The 17,816-nt window shown below is 31.7% G+C and overlaps 1 protein-coding gene and 1 long non-coding RNA gene across 3 annotated transcripts in view; one reads left to right on the forward strand and one right to left on the reverse strand.

Annotated features, from left to right (window-relative positions):
- LOC148236073 (uncharacterized) overlaps positions 1-17,816 on the reverse strand; it is an 80,342-nt gene that overhangs the window by 48,713 nt on the left and 13,813 nt on the right. The gene's annotated exons all lie outside the window — the stretch shown is intronic.
- Positions 623-10,329, forward strand: hry (bHLH transcriptional repressor hairy). Its single transcript, XM_088184659.1, has 4 exons — positions 623-760; positions 885-1,052; positions 7,813-7,908; positions 9,043-10,329. The coding sequence occupies exons 2-4, from the start codon at positions 978-980 to the stop codon at positions 9,592-9,594; spliced, it is 723 nt and encodes a 240-aa protein (XP_088040785.1). The 5' UTR covers positions 623-760; positions 885-977; the 3' UTR covers positions 9,595-10,329.

Here is a 17,816-nt window from a genome sequence, read left to right on the forward strand (position 1 = left end):
CATTTTATTTGTTGAAAACGATATTCCCATAGCTTAGAACTACAAAAACGAAGATGCCCATATTGTTTGAAAGCAAAAGCGTAGAATAAAATTACTATGACGCCACGAAGCGCTACTTAGGTCAATTTTTTTGGCAAAAATAATAAGAAATTGGAATGGAATCGTGCGAATACTTGAAAGATGGCAAAAAGTCATCGACTAATTGACCAATACATTATTCTCTGCATATTACAGCATAAATTAGGTGTAAATTTCAAATCAACTACATTTTTCTTGTAAAAAAATATCACCTCCACGCTAATGTTTCATTTTTTGTTATAAATTATAAAAGTTGAAATTAATTTGTATTATCTCGAAACGTGTTCTTTCCTTAAGTTAATCACGTATCAACAAAAATCAACAATCGTGTCTATCAAACAACTTCAATAAACAAACACAATCGGAAAAACGTGATTCTCGCTAATCCGCTCGTATACTACCGGATACGCACTGGAAAAATCACGCCTAGTTCTAATCAAGCCCGCTAGAGGCGCTCTGCGGAAAAACACGGCACGCGTTAGCCACCAGTCGGGACAGAGACAATCGATACTCTTTGCAGACGTATTAGAAAGAGAAGGTACATCGAGAAGCGTGCGACCGGCATCCCCTCCAGTGGCGTCGCACGAGAGCTGTCAGTCGCGCGACGCGCGTCGGGCGTGTGGGTGTGTTTATGGCGCGTGGCTCTCGAATATTTAAAAAATAAATCCCGGCGTACGATTAGGTATGTAAATTTTATTTTCGTGACTGACGGCTGTCCTATATATTAAACGCTAACGATCGATCGTGTCTCACGATTTTGCTTTTTTATATCATTTAATTATTTGTTTTACTCTTATTGCTTTCAGAAGCCGACTGAAGAAAATCTGGAACTGTTGATGTTTGTGTGTGTTATAAACAGTGAATTGTTTTGTGTGCTTCGTTTTGAATAAACCGCCAAAATGGTGACGGGCGTGGGGGCTACCGGAAACCAAAATTTGGAAACTCAAAGAAGCGCTGCCAACGATGCGAGAAGGGTGTGTATTTATTCATTTTTAATAAAGAAATATCTCTGTGAATCGAATTGAGTGTTGAAGTGAAACTGACAGCCTTAACATATAATATAGATAAAAATGCTACTTGCCCATAGCAATGACCATCTCAATGCACAAATCTGTTTTATTTCGTAAACTTAAGATACCGTTTTTTATTATAAACGCATATCTCAATATACCAAATTTTATGTTAATACATTCATACTCTTTGGGAGATTAAATATGCCAGATTAATATGAAAATTTTGAGGTTCGGATTCTTAATGAATTCCGAATTTAGGAATTTTTCATACAGTAGCTCTTTTTAGGCAAACATATCAATCAATTATTTACCTACTAAATGCTACATTGCCTTTGAAAATAGCACGATATTGTAGATATAAATAAAGATGGACATACATTTATTTTAATGAAAAAATAATAAACTATTCATTTTCGTGTTCTAATATGACAGTTCTGTACTTATCGATATATTTGATATATGAGAAACTAGGACAATTTACAGATCTTTTAAATTGTGGAAACCGTACTTTTAAAGGTAAACATGTTCTTAGAATTTATTCACTTGGAACCAAAAATAAAAACAAGGCAATTGGCTGTCCCACGTCATTATGAATGAATGGAAAACGTATTTATTCAACCATTAAAGTGAGCAATTTTCTTTAGTTTCAAAAAATTATAGTAATGGTAATAAAAAATATAGCATCAAAATAATAGGTATTTTTGTACCTGAGGTTATATTGCAACTAGTACAAAAAAGAGATACAAAAGAACACTCCTTAGATTAAATACTTATTTTTTGCAAAAGTGATTTTTACTTTTCAAAATGATCTTTAATTTTAGTGTTGTCGATCAAAACCCATTATGAATAGTCACACGCGGTGATGATAACTTTAGTAAGTAAATATTTGTAATGTTTATCTTCTGTGGAAAAATACAGAACTGCGTCGCGTGCATGCATATAAACATTGTCTACTCGGAAAATTCCTAATTGAGTTTTAATTGTTGGTAATGCGATTCGGAACTGTTGTCACTGTGGGAAAATCACCCATAACTCCTTTCATCGCGCTTTTGTGACATTTTTCACGCAGTTAGCGAAGACAATTCAATTTTGTCTGAGCATATGCCATTTACCAAATTTGTATTTTACTGCTAAATTTTATGTGAAACATTTACATTTTTATTGTAATGGTTTATGATTTTTTGTAGTCGTTTTTATCACTGAATTTTTATAATGTAAAATACGGTACTATTAATTATATTAGAATAAAACTAATAACAATATTAAAATCAATACACGTAATAACGTGTAAGGATTGAGGATTACATTAGTATCAAATCTTAATAAATCACATTTTATCAATAAATAATTGATCAATATTGTGATTACAACGACTATTTTTATAGATAAAAAATACTTTTTCTACTTTAAAAATCTATATCTAATCACATATTTTAAAAATTGAAGTATGTTCTATTTATCAAAGCGATTGATTATATCGATTTTACAACACTATAGTGGAACCTCGACTTACGAGTATTTCGATGTACAAGAATATTTTTTAATTTGACTCGACACACGAGCAATTCAATCTATTGCGTATCTTTGGCATTAAATTTCAATTGCCATTAATCCATTTAAATTTTCCTCATTGAAATGGATCAACAGCTTTTCAATGGGAAACCCTTGATGTGAAATTATTCTGAAATTGGTATATATAGATATTTGTACTGTTGGAATGCTAGTTTTATTTTTGGAACTATTTGATTTATGAATGTGATGTGACAATGGAGCCTGAAAGATTGGCAGAGGAACTTCTTAAAAATTAAAACTATGCCACATGCATTAGTGATCAATTCAGATTTGTTTAGATGTCAAGGGAGAAGCGATAAAAAACAACTACCTTCACTAACACTGTCTAAACAAGGATTTTCTGCTCTTATAAACATAAAAACAAAGCACATGAATCTATTGAACCCCAGAGACAATATTAAAATTGCTTTGCTCAATACTAATACATCAAAAAGGACAATTTTTTTGCCAAAAAATTTTCAAAAACTGTGAGATTAAGAAAATCTAGGAAAACATAATCTGTCATGAGCAATTGGAATTATAATTATATAATAATCACCGATTTAGATTTCCCAGACACGATAGAAATAATAAAAAAAATACTAATCCATATGTAATTATCGATCGGATTATAATTGTGTAACAAGCATTAATTCCGATCTCCTAAACACGTTTGAAATTCATAAACACAAATGTATAAAAAAGTATCAGCAAATGTTACTTTTAATCAAATGATGCTACTGTATCGATTTAAGGATGAACTTTCAGAACCTGATTCTCAGACAATTCATTGTTTTCTTGCACGGGAAAATATATCTCTTAATGTTGCTTTTTTTAAATCAACATCATAAAATTGTAACTTAATAGTTCTTGCTATGATATAATATTATTTCCTGCCATGTTGTAAAAAATGATAATATAGTTCATCATCATCAATCAGAAACTGGTTTCGGCCGCGATTGGACCATTTTCGCCATAGCTATATAGCTATAGATAGTCAGCTGAATTACTCAACAAAGAGACGCACAATCGTCGCCCGGCCAGATATATTTATTTATCGCGCGTGCCGAGCCACGCGCGCCACTGGGCCAGACGTCCGCCTGGGCCGGTGCCAATTGGCCCCGGGTGTCCCGCCATCGTCTTCGCTCCTAGACGCGGAATTTTCTTTCTAGTGACCCAGACAGACGCATGGGTCGCTTTTCGCGCCTCCGCGAATGGTGACTAATGAGCGTGGGTGACCGATATTTAGGATGTTTTGGTGCACTGTCTGGCGGTGAATTGGGACGGTCCGATAGCTGGCTGACGTCGTGAATGTCGATGGCTCATTATCTGGAATGGAGCTTCGCAAATATTTGAGTCATGAATCGATTATCAATCAACCAGTAACTATATATTATATTTAGGTCAATCCTATCTATATTTTGACTCAGGTGAGCTTTGTAATAATTGGGTTGGTCATGATTGTTTTTCGATTCACATGCAGTTAACCATTTTGACAAATTATAATAAGTATAATTTTTCATTTTCATGCTAACAGAATTATCTTAATAACATCTTATTTGTTTTTAAAACTTATACTTCTGAATGAATTGTAGAGCAATCGATTGAGAATGCAACATTCCAAGAGCTCGTTATTTGTTTCCGCTTTTTCTAATTTTTTTTTAATTTTAAATAAAATATTTTTAAGGACTATTCCCTCTATTCTAATGACGGCACGTCACTATCCATGTCAATTGAAATAAGTTGTAAAGAAAAACGCACCAGGAATATGTAATAGCCCTCACTAATTTTACACGGTAATGCCGAAAACAGTAAATTTAACTAACCATATTTTATTTATTATTTCTATTTGTGAACGAGATTAAGACATTGGTTTTGCAATAAAAATATTAACAAAGAGATCTCATAATTGCATCTGTAGAATATATATTATTTTAATTTAAATTCAATTAGTTTACCCTTAGCTTTCTTCAACCTTTCAATTTTGTCAATGAAAACAAGATTCTTATTTTTTTATAATATGCGCGTGTCGCAAATTTTATCAGTCGATACAATAGCATTATAAAATATTAAAGTATATTACTAGAAAACTATGTAGCTTTATTTAAACTTATAATTCAACATCGGCTTATCAATAAATTTTTATAACTGCCATTAGCCATTGACCCAGTGTTAATTTTGACCGGCGTCATTTAAAACAAACAAAGAAAGAGAACGACTGACACGCGCCGTTTGTCGTTCACGATTAATTATACCAAAAATTTGGCAGACTCGATATGAGAAATCGTCGATTTGGATAGAGAAAAGTATCTAGCATTTTAATAGCTAGACGGCGCCTGGCGCCCACCCAAGCCAAGAGGTGCCAATCCAGGACGGTTTGGTAACTGGCCAGATTCACACGAGCCGGATTTTTAACTCTAAAATCGCATGTAAATAAGCGCTTTCTGTTTTCTAAGATAGCGACTAATCACGTGGGAAGCACGTCGCGAAAATGGTATTGAGAGAAAGTATTTGAATTCAGTTAGTAATGTTTGCCTATTAAATTGAGGCTAGCGATGCAAAATATCATCTCGTAAAATGCAGATTCAGGAATTGTATAGTCAATAACCATCATATTCGCATAATTCTACACAACTGTTATTTTCAGACTATAGAAATGTACATAATAGAAAATATGCAGTAACGCGCTAAAATGATCATATTTCGTATTTGACTAAAGATTTAAAAATTTTCACCTGATGACAGGATGCAGAAGCAATCATGAACTTGCAGTCCAAATTTGAGCTCTCGTGCTTTTCCATCGAAGTAATGAAAAAAAATCAAGAACAGTTGAATAGTGGTAACAAATTAAATAATCAGAATTTAAACCAGCTTTGAGTCAGAAGAAAAATCAAATTTCGGTCATAATGGTCAGATTAAAAAAATTGGACCACCATGCGAATTAAAAAATATTATAATATTTATAAATATAAATTGGCAATGAATTATTTATCTCTGAAATATATTATAAAAAATATCTCGCTCGCACCAAAACTGTTGGACAGATTAGGTTCGAGCGAGCGTTGGTCAGATCAGTGAACACTCCATGAATAACATTCAACGAAATTTAATTGTATGTAGGGCGCAAAGGTATTCAGATCGTCAATCGAAGAGCATACCTGGCTTTTGTTGTGTTGCCATCTAACAAAGTTGCGTTGGCCCTAAAACACCGTGATAATGACCATGTATTATTATGCTGACCATCTGTCAATATAAAACTGACTTTGAGATCAAAATACAGATCATATAATATAAATACTGACCATTATTTATAATTACTTATCAATGAACTGTAATAAATACTACCTGAAAAAATGATTCTGACCATTTGTCAAAATAATTCTCACAAATTCCGATCAATTAATATAAATTCTGACCACAACCATATTCAAATTCCGAATTTAATAATCTGCCACCTTCACTATTCCGTCGTCGATTAAGTGGATACCTTCCATTCTGTAATATATGAAGCACCCCCAGATCATTGGGCTCTCTAAATTTAGCACAGTTTCCTGGAGATATTTTTCACTGTATCTTTCGCTTCTTTGTTAACGAGCCTTGACTCACTTTTATTCAATACAAAATAGCTTTTGTTTCGATTGGCACATTTCATGCATGCTAGACGCATTTCTTTGATCATACATCATCAACCCTAAACTACATATAAAAGTTATCCATGTGTATTTCTTCATAAAATGTTCTACAAATTCATTGATAATATCCATGGAAATTTAACGCTTATCAATATCATGTAAGCACATTCTTAGTATCACTCAATATTCATCAGGAGTAGCTATTTTTAGAGTTAACCCGACTACTCTCATCAAAGAGCGTCACTCTTCTTCAATCCAAAACAGTTCAGCTTTTGTGTCAATTAGCCCATTTCATACATATAAAGCTTGTCCACGTTTATTAGATGTTTTGCAAATACTTGTAATATCCACGGCAGTTTCATGCCCATAAATTAAGTACATTACTCGATAGCATGATTTTTTAATCGTCAACGTGATTAAGTGAAATTATTTGTGGAAATTGTGCTTATTCTTCTGGATTGTTATAGGTATGAATAACAATGGTTTTATTTATGTATGTGGGTATAAATATTTTTTTATGTTTGAATATGTGTTAGTAATCGCAAGCCGTAAGTCATTTCCAAAAACGTCACACATCATTCTCATCGTGTGTTGATGATCCGGCAGTCGATAAGAGACTGAGAGAGTATGCGATCTACATCGCGTCGCTTGGCACTCCATCTGGCGGATATTAAGTTAAAATAAATTTTGATAATAAGCATTTATTTCGCTATTTTACTTGTACTTAATTATTGTTGAATAAAATATTAAAAAAAAATTGTCGAATAAATTTCTTTAAAAATATACTTGATTTACGCAGATATCAGATAATTTTTTTTACTGAAACTAAATAATGGATTAATTGGCATTCTTATAAATATTTTCAAGCCAAAAACAATATAGATATAATCTTAAGTGATCGATAAAAATCCAACCAAGAATTTCGGATAGATCTTATATTCTTATGATTTCAAAAAATGGTGCGCTTTGCACGTCAATATCCAACCAACCAATCCAGGAATAAAATTGCATTTAAATACAAACAGTATAGCACTAATAAATTAAAATATACTCTTAGGTTAAGTCATCGCCTTTTTTCAGTACATGTTGATATTCACGGTTGAGTTTGTATCTAGAGTTTATCTTAAGCTATTTAATTATCAGAAAAAATACGTTTTTTGGATTTTATTGATATTGAGTCGAAAATCGATAATAAGTAAAACTGACACAGAAGATTTAAGCTGCTATTTAAAAATACTGCTTAATAGAATTATTTAATAACTATTATAAAAATAATTATGGGTTCTTATCCTTTGGATATTCTTTTGCCTCATATCCTATCGACAAATAGGGTTTAGCCTTAACTATCAGATCGGTCTATTAAATGTACGATACTTATCAAACTAAAACTACGCCCTTCTCATTTTTATATTATCGTTGCATTTATAAACTTGTGGTTCATCTGAGGGTTCTATTTAATTTATAATTAAAACTATTCAACTTGATTTAATTTGCAACTTGCATAAAATATTAATATCTAATAATAATTATTATTTCAGAGTAACAAGCCTATAATGGAGAAGAGGAGGAGAGCTAGAATAAACAATTGCCTAAATGAACTGAAAACACTAATCTTAGATGCCATGAAAAAAGACGTGAGTATTTTTTTTCTTTTTATTATCAATATTTGATATTTTTCATCATAAATTTGCATTCAAAGAGTGCCTCTTGAACTTAAAAAAATATTTCTGTTTCTTCTCACAAGCTTTAACGCACTTCATTATGAATTTATTATACCTCAGTTTTTTACATGTCAAAACCCGGCGTTTCGTGATATATATTCGAAGCTTTTTGTTCTCTCTCGGTCGGCAAGTATCAAAAAAGCTACCACAGTCTTGCCGATATTTCACCTCAATTTTCGAACTTTCAAATTATTTTCGGCCGACATGAATGGTAGTGGGCGTGTTCGGAATGGCTTCAAGGATGAGTCCTTGTTTTTTTAGTCCTTCGGCACTTGTTGCTTTGCCTTTGTAGGGTAACTTTATCTTTGGCGGTAATCCGAGAATCTCCCGTGGTTTCGGGGATCAGGCAGTTTTTTTTAGTCGACTTTCAGGGCACATCAACATTTTGTGTCTGTATCGATCTACTAGCAATACACTTATTTTTTATCTATTCATAGCTATAATTGTTTATAACTGAGAATATTATAAAGTAATTGTATTCGTATGTACTTTTTGTTTAATATTAGAAGTCAATATTTTTTGTTGGTCACCCCTGGATTCCATGCAGAATCAGGTTGTTTTATCGCGTGAATGCGACCTGCAGATTTTCCCATCAAAACCACAAGTGCGTGAGATCTCTCTCTGTCTCGCTCCTGTCCATCCGATCCCGACGGCTCCTCCCTTTCTTCCCACGGGAATCGGTTCATTAACGCTTAAATAGATGATAAATGGACCGTAAATTCACAATGCCACTCAAGTAAATAAATCACAATTGTTATTTTGTATATTCTATTACCTTTAAGGTTTTAAAAACACACCTGCGTGCGTTACTTTTTGTGTACACAATTTGGTCAAATAATAAGATCTTAAGCGGCAGGAAGTCGTGTCTTCCAATTCGCCACGGATTTGCGGTTTCGAGTCGAGGGTGTCCAATTAGCGTTCTTCTAATTTCGTTTGTCGCCACTTTGTCCGTTTGGCAGATTTTTTGCTCTCGTACCTCATTTTTTGACCACCCAAGTACGGAAAACTACCTGCAATTTTTTCATAACCGCCTTTGTTTTGTTTTAGCCCGCGAGACATTCGAAACTGGAGAAGGCCGACATTTTGGAGATGACCGTGCGACATCTCGAAGCATTGCAGAGGCAGAGAGCCGCGGCGGATCCAGCGGTTCTCAACAAATTCAGAGCGGGATTCAGCGAGTGCGCTGGAGAAGTGGGCCGCTTTCCTGGATTAGAACCTTCAGTGAGAAGGCGACTTCTTCAGCATCTAGCATCTTGTTTAGCAGCTCCCGTGCCACCGGCGCAAACCCAAACTCAAACCACTTCTTCAGCTAATATTTTCCTAACGACTGGAGCTGGATTGCAATTACTTCCTACGAGACTACCCAATGGCGATATTGCATTGGTACTACCGGCTCAACAAGCAACTAACACTCCTATGCCAACTTTGATACCGATTCCAGCAAGAACGGCTTCTGCTGCTTCCGCTTCTTCCACCGCATCTTCAGCGTCATCGGAGCTTTCACCTTCGAGTCCGGAAGAAGCTCCACTTTCATTAGTAACGAGAAGAAAATCTTGCGATCAGCTTCAAGAAGAAGAAAAGCCATGGAGGCCATGGTGACGTTACTCATAAAAAACATATCCCTGTACATTTTATATAAACATGGACAATGGCCGGTATAAATCAATATAAATAAAATGTGATTCTCGAGCGTAATGCTTCTATAGTTCCTTTAAAATATTTAATTACCTTTTAGATGTTAAATATTATTAATATAGTTTTACGTTGGCCAGTTTTATACTCTTTTGTATTTAGGGATCTGCCTCTATTTTGGACAGCAATAAAAGACAGCTATTACCAAAATTGTATATTAAAACATTAATAATCCCAACAGGCGTTTATTTTTTGTATCTAGCTTTCGAAATTAAAATATTGCTGATTCACCATTATTGATTAATGACATAACAAGATTTCCAGGTAGCATATCACATGCGTAAAAATTAGCTGTTAAAGATTATAAATTTGCCCTTCCTAAACTCTATTAAAATAAATTTATTTTTGTTACAAGAGATATTAGAGACGATGAATGTTTTGTATTGTACATAATAAAGCTAGATTATAGTTAATATTAAATATGTATATTTTGTGCCTTAACAACAGAATCCAGGGTCTTCCATTTTTTCCCAATTTTGTGCCTATTAATTAATTGTGATTTACTGCTAAGTTTATGATGCCATAATTAATAAGTGATAATTGTACATATGTAAATAAAACCATGTGCCTTAAAACGATTTATATTTTATGATTATTTTGATTAAAAAAATACATATTTTACAATATATTTATGAATATAAACAATGTTTTTTTTATTTAAAATAAAACTATCCTTTTCCCATTCCATTATTTAAAAACAGACAGACTATTCATCATCGTCAATTATGTCATTTTTCATCTATAAATAAAGTCATCTCACAACTACAATAAAATAATAAAAAGGATAACGATACAAGAATAGAGTTCTACCTGGATCGTCATTAAGTCTATGACAACATTGTAACCATATTATGAGCCCAAATTTTCATAAAGTACCTATAATGAATATATTTTTTATTAGGTTACCCTTAAATTAAGAGGTTGCGTATTTAATGGTCTGCCTTTTTTCCGTCATTTGATTACTTTGCCATGATTTTTTTTTCGTAATTCTGGTCTTGAGGGGTAATTTGTTAATGCATTCACTCAAGGAAGAGGATAATGTGTTTTGAAATTGACGTTTGTAGTCAAGGCTGATTAGATGGTAGTCGTGATGATATAAAACGTGTGTAAAAAGACGAGCAAGGTCAGTAGCTCAATTAATAATCATTTAAATGAGTCGATAAACGCAATCACTTTTTTCAATACATAACCATGATCTAGTATTTTGATTCAATAAACAATAATTATATAATCATACTAGCTATTAATAATACAAATTATATATCGATTTAGATAGTTAATGGTGAGTATAATATAATGTAATATTATACTATATAATAAAAATAGATATTATTAGATAGATAGATTAAAATAGAAAACGATCCAAATAGTAATATGGAGATCGTTACCCAATAGGTATAAAACAATAATATTATGCTCAGGGTGATTTTACATTGTCTAGGGCAGCGGTCGCCAACTTTATGGACCTCACGGATCACTAAGCTTAAAATTTTGTATTCTACAGACCACTACCATAATTTTTTCATACAAGGAATATAAATATGAAGTGGTACCTGTTTTTACATTCCAAGTTATTTAAAAAATAATATACGTATATCCTTACTGGATATATAATTAATAATATAATGCCCATATTTTAATAATAAGTCATCACAAATATATGCATTATGAAAAAGCAAAAAAAAAAATTTTTTATATAATACTGCCCGCGTCCTTTTTTATGATAGGGGTGGCTGGCGAAGTGAAAACCAAAGAATGTATTACATACACAAAATTCTTTTTATTATTTGTATATTTTGATCTCCAGTCAGACATATTTTTACCCAAATAGTTTACGGAATATGGTTTACTAAACAATGGTGCTCTTTCAAATAAGAAAGTATATTTAAATAAAAACGTATCCGGAAAAATGCGCGAAATGTATGTTTTATTTTAAAAAACAACATTTGTCATTGGAAAATAATGCAATGTTTTTTCTGTATATAATCTAAATAAATAATATCGGGTGTTTTTTTAAATCGAACTTAATTTATTTTTATTTTTAAATAAATATGAAAAATATTTTTTTTATTGTTGTAACAACTAAATATTATTACTATTTATTACCTCACATTATTGAGAGTGCACAAAAAATGTTTCAAATTTTTAAAACACCTATGTATAACATTTATAACTCAATTTAACATGAGTAGAAATAAATAAGTATACGAGAGATAAATATTTCTAAAATAAATATTATTGCGATATCCTAAAATTAATATAAAATGTGCAATAATTAAAATAAAATAATATAAATATATCCAATTTTAATCACAAAAATATTACAATTATCAACCATACAAATATTTTTTACCAGTAAAATGGTTAGTTTTGGGGAGGAGTCCGCAAAAAAATGCTGTTCAAGAAGGGGGTCTACGAACTGCCCTAGAGAGTTGTGATTGCGTTCCTTATTCTTTAGTGTTGCGGCTTTGACGTCAGCGCTCTAAAACGATCTACTTAAACAATAAATCTAGATACAAAGATGTTTTCAGCGATAGCTACGAGAAGCTAGAACAATTTATGTAAGATGGTGCACATAGCTTAAATTTAATTTTGGGATCTCGGGATATGAGAAGCTGATGCTTATATTCTAAGCTGTGAAAAGAACTTTAAATATTATAAAGTAAGCTAACACTATATATGCATAACATTTTCGATACTTCATGTCTTCAAATTGGTTGTTCTCAATATTGCATGAAGACATTTTACAGAATAATCTTTTGCATATTTCCTACTAATAACTATATTTAACTCTTAATATACACCGCGCATTATGCACGGTGGGCACGTGATGGTTTTAGTAGTTAAATTTTTCGGTTTATTACGGTCGTTCCCTTAAAAAAATAAGCGGACGACCATAGCTCGGGGTATAATTTTTGCAGTGCCTGTGTGGCCTCAGCTCCCGGGGGGTTGCACCCAAATTAAATTGAATTGAATATAATTAAGGTATTCTGACTAAACGTCCAAACACAAAATGACATCGATCGAGAAGCATCGGACCTCTTTTTGGATGCACGTCAAAAATAAGTGTTTTAATAGTGAGCTTTACGACTAGAATTAAGCTTTGGATACGGTGGCGCAATGATATCGAGCTTTTACGACGTCTTTATTTTCATGTCATGTTTTTAAATGTGTGCGTGTGGTCTGAATCTCTTTCCATTGGTCCCTAAATTATGAAAAGTCCAACTACATTTATTTATAGTTTATACTTTACAAATGTTATTAAATTTGCAATAAAATACATGTCACTGACTTTACATATTGCATCTGATAATTCTAATGGTCTAAGCCTAAGCATATTTAATTTGGGAAAGGAATAAATCTAATTTTTGCTACAATTTTTTTACCTATACATATTTATATTTAATGTTTCATATTTCATAAACTTCGAATTTTTGATGAAAAATTGTTAGCACCGGAAAATATAAAATTTAATATTTAGCACGCAATTAAAAAGCTTTTATAAAATTGACATGGTTTTCCAGTAGATTTATCTTTGGAAGGGAAATATCAGATGTAACTAATATAATTTGTATAAAGTTGTATTTAGGAAAGATTTAATTTAGTCATAATACATCAATTTCAAAGTCCGCAGTCAAGATTAAATTTTGTCATGAAACCAAAGTAAAAATCGCAAAGAAAGATTTCAGAACCACTCTTGTTTTGCCTTTTGTCCGTGAACGTGGGACAATTTTATTATACGAATTAACTTATCGTAAAAACACGTTTCTCCTATGAGTCAAAGAATAACCAGAAACTCTATGAAGTGCCGACAATTATCAACTCTCGCGGATTATAAATTTGAAAGTATCAAAAAATTGTATACAGAATAAATATTTTTTATTACTTCTAAAAACGATAATAAATATCAAAAATAATAAAATAAAATCCTAATAAAATATTTTAATAATTTATATTCTAATCAAACCCTAGGTTACAACCGAAAGCTCGCAGAATTGTACGCCGTTGATCCTTTGTTAAATTAATCCAGCAAACAAAAATTCGTATTTTTATTATTTTTGTTAACCGGCAAATGGTTGAGGATGCCGAAACGAAATGTCTATCGTCATGTGAAACAATACTTTTGGACTGTTAAATAGGGATTTCATGTCCATTTTCGATACACCGCTCTCACTACCTGGTCTGAATGCAGCTGTGAATACAGCGGACTTTTTGGAAGAAAAAGTTGCGGCTAGTAGCTAAACTCTTTATTATATGCAAATCAGTGCACTTTATTTTAAGACAAACCTCGTGTATGTTTTACTTATGGATCATATTGGATAGAAATCAGTTTATGGTTCAAGATTTTTCATTTTCATTTGCAAGCTGCGATTTTAATAATAATAAAAAATTACCACTCTGTCGACGACCACCCGCGCTTTTCGAATCAATTAAGTTGGTAGCCGTGCGTGAGGCAGCTCGCGCTCTGGACCTAATTGTCCACTCTTCTGTACCCTCAGGGTCTTTAATGACTTTATTTGCATTATGGCAATAGTGCTATAATTTCGATGACCGACGGCGCTCATTGTTGGTGTCCTGTCCTCCGATAATTACACACATACGTGATTTATATCCATAATTACGTGGCTCCTGTGCAATTCGCCCGTCGATGATTTTCGAGAAAATTAATTATTGCTTTGCATAATTTAAAATATATGTATAAAACATATTTGGGGATTTAAGATTTGGATTGTCACTTCCGGAAACTGTCTATGAATTGTTTCTCGATCGATTCACATCGTTGTTTTCTCCATTGGACCGTGTAATCCTCAGCCACCCAAGACGCCATCGCTTAATTGACTTATAAATAAAAAATCAAAAATATAACTCGATACGCTTTTGCGAGCGTTTCGCCGAAATGCCTAACGTTTTATGGTGTCATTGTTTGAAGGAAAAAATATAATTGGATAAAACGAAGACGATCTCAAGTTAATATTTTTAATATTTTCTGATATAAGATATTTTATGGACGACTTTTTTTATAATTTTTTTATTGAGAAATGTATTTAATAATCAAGAATCTAATCTTTTTAATCATTAAAATATAAACAACAAAGCAAAATAAATGTTAAGCAGACTTTTTGAAAACATTTTTGATTGAGTCGTATGATCTCGTGTATTAAAGGAGAATTAAAATCTGTAGATAAATACAATCGTAAGATAATTGTGACGATCAGTATCAATAATAAAATATCTTTAGACATCAAAAATATAGGTTCCTTATTATTTACGATTTTATTATGCTTTGTCATCTAATAGAATAGTCGATTATATAGTATTATAATTCTACGTTAAATCAAGTTATCATATTTGTTAAAATATATAAATGTTATGTAAAGTATTTATACAAAAATAGAAATATATTTGCTAATTTTTTTTTTTTAATAACAATTGCCTTAATTTGGTTAATAACCGCTTTTATTCTGATGTGAATGAAATATAAAATATATTAACTAAAAATAAATTTGGAAAATTCAGTATTAACGTAGAGTACGCTCGGGATAAGGATGCCGGTTTGTTATTGTGTGCGTGTACATGTATATGAGAGTGAGAAGCGATGTAGCGTGTAATTCGTTGTCTCGCTTTCTCTTTTAAGGACAGTCGCTGATTCGTCAACGCTGGTATTCGTCATTAAAGTGCAGTGTGACACAGAAGTTCGATCTTCTCTAGTGATTTATTTTAAATAATTTTGTGTTGATATTGGTTTAACCCAGATATGCCCACTGTACCATCATGGGTAGGTCACTAAACTCGTGCCACTGTTTTTTATTTATAAATGAAATTTTAAGAGAACAAAATTTTTTGGGCATATCTGGAATTGATATCAAAGCTTTAAATATACACTGTAAGTTATTCGTTCTCTTACCCGTGGATAAAAATATTTTAATTATTCTTCCATTAATCCGTACGTTGTTGGTTTTTTTACACTATTCTCTGTAAGGCTTAAAAAAGTTATTATTCTTATCGTTGCGCCAATGATAATTTTTTAATTCATTCAATGGATTTTAATGATTTAATAGAGTCGTCGAGCCATTAAACAATCTGCGAATAATTTCTTTCCCCGTTTAATATCTTTTTGCTTTTGAAGAATAGCTAAAGACTTCATTATTTTTTTGACTAGTGAAAGATTTTGAATTTTGCAAATATTTAATTAATGACATCAATGTCTGGTTTCTTCGTTTATATAATATATTTTTAATTGTCCGTTGAAATTTCCAACTTAGCTCAGATGTATGTATGTTAAATAAACATATATTTTCTTTTAAAATAAAAAAAAATAAAATATTCTAAGCGAAATTGTTTTGAGCCACACAGTTCACGCACACAATAACAAACCGGAATCATTATCCCGAGCGTACTCTACCATTATAATAAATTTAAGGTTCTTTCTAGATTTCTAGAATATTAGTATGCCGAACAATTTGTACCTATTTTGCAAAACATATGTACACATTTGATTTGAACTAAATGTGTCATGGGTTTAAAATAAATATTTATTTTATTTCATTGACTAACTAATATTATATTGTAATAATTAACTTTTAAAATTTTACAGCTGTAATAAAAAATAAAGTAATTTAATATGCATTGTTCAAACGATTAAACGCACAACTAGTAATATATGTATTATATGAACTAATAAACATTATAATTTTACTTTCAGTTAAATTTTAATTATTTGAAAGCAATAAAATAAAATACTTTTACACTTTTCATACTATTAGCATTTAACGCTAAAGACTGGTTTCGAACGAAAGATCATTCGATAATTATGTTTAAAACGAAACTGGTTTTCAAGTGCTAATTGCGTTAAAAATAAACATTTTTAAAATGGAACATAATTACAATAATTAATCTTGTATAATCAGAAATTTAAACAACTAGAGCATTTCCACGTACAAATTATATATAATTATAATTAAAGTAATCATTGAGGGATAATGTGTTTCAAGATAATCAAGATAAGGAACAAAAATAAAAATTCCAGACGCACAATTTTGATAATCAAAAATAAATTAAAATTGTACGACCTTTAAATCTTATATAATAATTATATAGATAATAATTAAAAAATATTTTTTATATGTACTTTATAGAGCTTACTTTCCCACTGCTCTCAGATCCCTACCTCTTGACCCTATCACCTCAAACACAAAAAAAAACAAGCCAAAGAAACAACTTGCATTTCCGATTGATACATGCATATGCAATTATAAAATCGTGATATCAACATTCCCTGAGTTTTTTTCTTCATCCGCATTATTATTTATTTATCGTCATTTACAATTAAAACGACCCCCATCAGGTATGCAGGTATGAGATATAAGACCGAGAGGTGAAACCTGAAGTCTCCATTCATCGGCGCTTCTTCTTCATACGCCTCGGAATGCAAGAAGAAGAAGCTCCGACTTCCAAAGACCACCTTCAAAAGCTTTTTGTTCTTCTTTGAGGCGCACGTGTGTGTTCGTTCGCCTTACAGCGTATAAGTACACGCCCGTTATTTTATTACAAAATGAGGTATCCACAAATAAACTTATATGAGACTTATTAAGCGGGTATGTGTTATAAAGGGAGACCCGAGTGAGTGCGATCAGTTATCGCGATCGTTTATGATAATTTATTATCCACTTAAAGGTGCTTAAGTCATATTTTGAATTATGCGAAATGGAAAATTACACCACATAAGAGGATACGCGCTAAGAACGGGATATCATTAAACATTTCTGAATGACACCATGTTGGTTCAAGTTGATGGTGTGGTTCAAGAGTGCAGTTATCGCATATTGATCTAAATTCTGAGAATGAGGATGACTTCAAGTACTCTGTTTTTTTCATAAATAAGAAGAAGGGATCAAAATTGAATATGTTATATTTTTTTCAACACATTAAGTATCAAATACACTTTGATAACTAATTGTGGATCAGATAACTGACAGGATGAATTCATATCATGGAATTGATAAATTAACAATGCATATATACTTTTATTTTAGCTCGATATGGACAGAAGATATTTCTGAATTGCAATATTGCAAACAGTGCAAATTGATAATGTATCACAAAGTGTTTAATAAAAAAAAATCATATCA

Source organism: Plectrocnemia conspersa, unplaced genomic scaffold (genome assembly GCF_051122295.1).
Source record: "Plectrocnemia conspersa isolate PC_06_02 unplaced genomic scaffold, ASM5112229v1 ptg000004l, whole genome shotgun sequence".
NCBI lineage: Eukaryota > Metazoa > Arthropoda > Insecta > Trichoptera > Polycentropodidae > Plectrocnemia > Plectrocnemia conspersa.

What these genes read in the sequence shown, in the direction of transcription:
- hry (XM_088184659.1), top strand. Translation starts at nt 978, where the DNA reads ATGGTGACGGGCGTGGGGGCTACCGGAAACCAAAATTTGGAAACTCAA. An exon ending in CTGCCAACGATGCGAGAAGG is followed by an intron (nt 1,053 to 7,812) that starts GTGTGTATTTAT and finishes TTATTATTTCAG; the next exon opens with AGTAACAAGCCTATAATGGA. An exon ending in TAGATGCCATGAAAAAAGAC is followed by an intron (nt 7,909 to 9,042) that starts GTGAGTATTTTT and finishes GTTTTGTTTTAG; the next exon opens with CCCGCGAGACATTCGAAACT.